This window comes from Triplophysa dalaica, chromosome 3, assembly GCF_015846415.1.
Source record: "Triplophysa dalaica isolate WHDGS20190420 chromosome 3, ASM1584641v1, whole genome shotgun sequence".
Taxonomy (NCBI): Eukaryota; Metazoa; Chordata; class Actinopteri; order Cypriniformes; family Nemacheilidae; genus Triplophysa; species Triplophysa dalaica.
In genome coordinates, this window is record NC_079544.1 from 507,501 (window position 1) to 510,000 (window position 2,500).

The 2,500-nt window shown below is 39.8% G+C and overlaps 1 protein-coding gene across 5 annotated transcripts in view; it reads left to right on the forward strand.

Annotated features, from left to right (window-relative positions):
* The window catches only part of LOC130417535 (receptor-type tyrosine-protein phosphatase mu-like), a 162,199-nt gene that overhangs the window by 53,270 nt on the left and 106,429 nt on the right, over positions 1 to 2,500 (forward strand). For all 5 annotated transcript variants that reach the window (XM_056743145.1, XM_056743146.1, XM_056743147.1 and 2 more), the window contains exon 4: positions 1,516 to 1,594. In XM_056743145.1, the coding sequence (XP_056599123.1) occupies positions 1,516 to 1,594 (79 nt within the window). The remainder of the gene's footprint in view (positions 1 to 1,515; positions 1,595 to 2,500) is intronic.

Below are 2,500 nucleotides of genomic sequence, written 5' to 3' on the forward strand. Positions count from 1 at the left end.
CCCCCTTTCGCTAGTTTAAAGACAGGTAAAATGGTCGGAGTGCCCTGCATATGCTGCAAAAGGGTTCTCACAATGAGTGGTGTGTGTTTTGGGTGTAACGTGAAATGAAGCAATAAGAATCGCATCTCTCATTTCATTTAAAAGCCTGTTGCACATGCACCATGGCAAATTCGCTTTTTGCAAACCGTTTGTGTGCTGTTGCGCATCCCAGTGTGTGTAGAGAGCAGAATGCACACGCGTTCTATAGGCTCATATTACAGACACGCTCTATAAATAACAACATCAAAAAATATGCTCAGTTGCCTCAAAATAGCATTGCCCCAACAATGCGCCGGAACACACCTCTTTTTCAGACCAGCGCGGGGCCCTGGGCGCATTCATGAGTGCAAGCGCATTTGCTATTTTTACGACGTGGTGCAGGATGTGAAAATGAAAAGTGCATTGAGTTGAAACTAACAAAGAACATGAGGACCATTGAGTTGTCTTTGTTCTGGTGAACACAGAGAAAGATATTTTGAAGAATGCTTATAACCAAACAATTCTTGGACACCCATAGTAGAAACATTACTTTTGACATATTTTTGGTTCTGTTCAACACAAAAGAAGATACTTAGAAAAATGTAGGAAAGCAAACAGCTCTGGGGCAGCATTTACTGCCATTACTATATGTTAGTCGATGGTGTCCCAGAAGTGTTTGGCATCTCCCTTTGTGTTCATCAGAACAAAGACACTTATACCCATTTGGAACAACTCCAGGGTGAGAAAATGATGACAGAATTGATTTAGTTTGGGGTGAAGTGTCCTGTTCAAGCAGCTGTCACATACACACGTTGTGTTTGAGATGTTGTGCGGAGCGTCCGCTGGTGTTCTGACTCTGGGTGTGGTTCGTCACAGACAGCTGGAGATGCTCATGTGTTGCGTCTTTCTGAGCTTATGTCTGCATTTAGAAAACGTTTGGTCTCAAATGTTGCTCGGTCAGTGTGACAGATGTGATTCTTTCCAGAGATCTGATGAGTGAAAATAGAACATTTCAGAAAAGATTTAATCAGGTTTACGAGAGGAACGGTTGAAAATCAAAAGAGTCGTTTCGTCTCATAGTCTGGAGTGATTTTGGGGAGGCTCCATCAATAACCGCTTGTTTGCTTCAGATATTAGCATCTCTATTTTTGTTTGGCCGCGACCCCATGAGGCCGGCTGTCCGGTTGAATTGTTGGCTGTTTAAAAACGGTTGGGCTAAGACACCTCACTGATTTACAGCCTCTAGAAACACTTTCATTGGACGGCCAGCCTGTTCACCAGGCCAACCCTTGGAGCCTGATCGCCTGATCCAACAAGTTAACTCCGATAAGGGAAGATAAATGGAGTTTTAATCAGCCGTAATGAAGAACAGAGCTTTAGAGTTTTCCTCCGGCCGTCGTCGTTAAAATCTGGGGGGTCCTGAGAGTGGATGTGTGGGACACTTTGAGATGGCGTCCATTCATCACGGTGGTTATGAGCTTTCTCTTTTCTCCACAGATCGTCTTTGAAGTGGTGACCTCAGGCCAGCGAGGCTTGCTCGCCATCAAGGACATGGTCCTCCAGGGCCATCAGTGCAGTAAGATCACTCTCATCCATCTCATCATCCTCCTCCCCACTTTCTTTCTCTCTCTCTCAGGAATTTTGACTCTCTAAGCAAACTGAAAAATCACTCACATTTTGCGAACTTCAATGTCTGAAAAGGTTTGATTTTGGTCATTTCGTATCTGGAAATCCTCAGTATTTAATGTCATGCATACATGTTTACCCAGTTAAGCATTATTTTGTTAAAGGCAAGGAAAATAACTGCGCTGCAAAAAATGACATTCTTTCAAAGTGTTTTTGTCTTGTTTTTTAGTACAAATATCTAAACATTCTTAAATCAAGATGCACTTTCTTGACAAGAAAAGTCACCCAAGACATTGAGTCTATTTTTAAGGAGAAAAATATAAGAATGAAGAAAGTTTATGGTAAAAACAAGCAAAAAGATCTGCCAACAGGGTGAGAAAAATAAACTTGAATCAGGTACTTGAGAAAAATGTAAAAAAAAAAAATGAATCACCCCGTTGTCAGATCTTTTTGCTTGATTTTACCATAAATTTACTTCATTCTTAGATTATTTTTTGTAAAATATGAGAATTTCATGTCTATCCTTGAATCAGTGAACTACTCAGTGTTGATGTAGGTTATAGAAAGTAATGAGTAATAAAGTAATTAAACACTTTTTGGAGAGAGTCATTTCTACAGTAATATAATGACACTATTGAATACGTAACTTGTAACTAGTAACTCATTACTCAGAGTAACTTGCCCAACACTGGTCTTAAGTCACTTTTCTTGTCAAGTAATTGTATATTGATTTAAGAAGTTCTTACTTAAAAAAAAAATGCTTAGTGAGAATGGTTTTTAATTACACTTTTTTGTACGTTAATGCACACATGTGGGTGGATGTGCAAATTGCCAAACTTTTAAGTAGTCATATAAT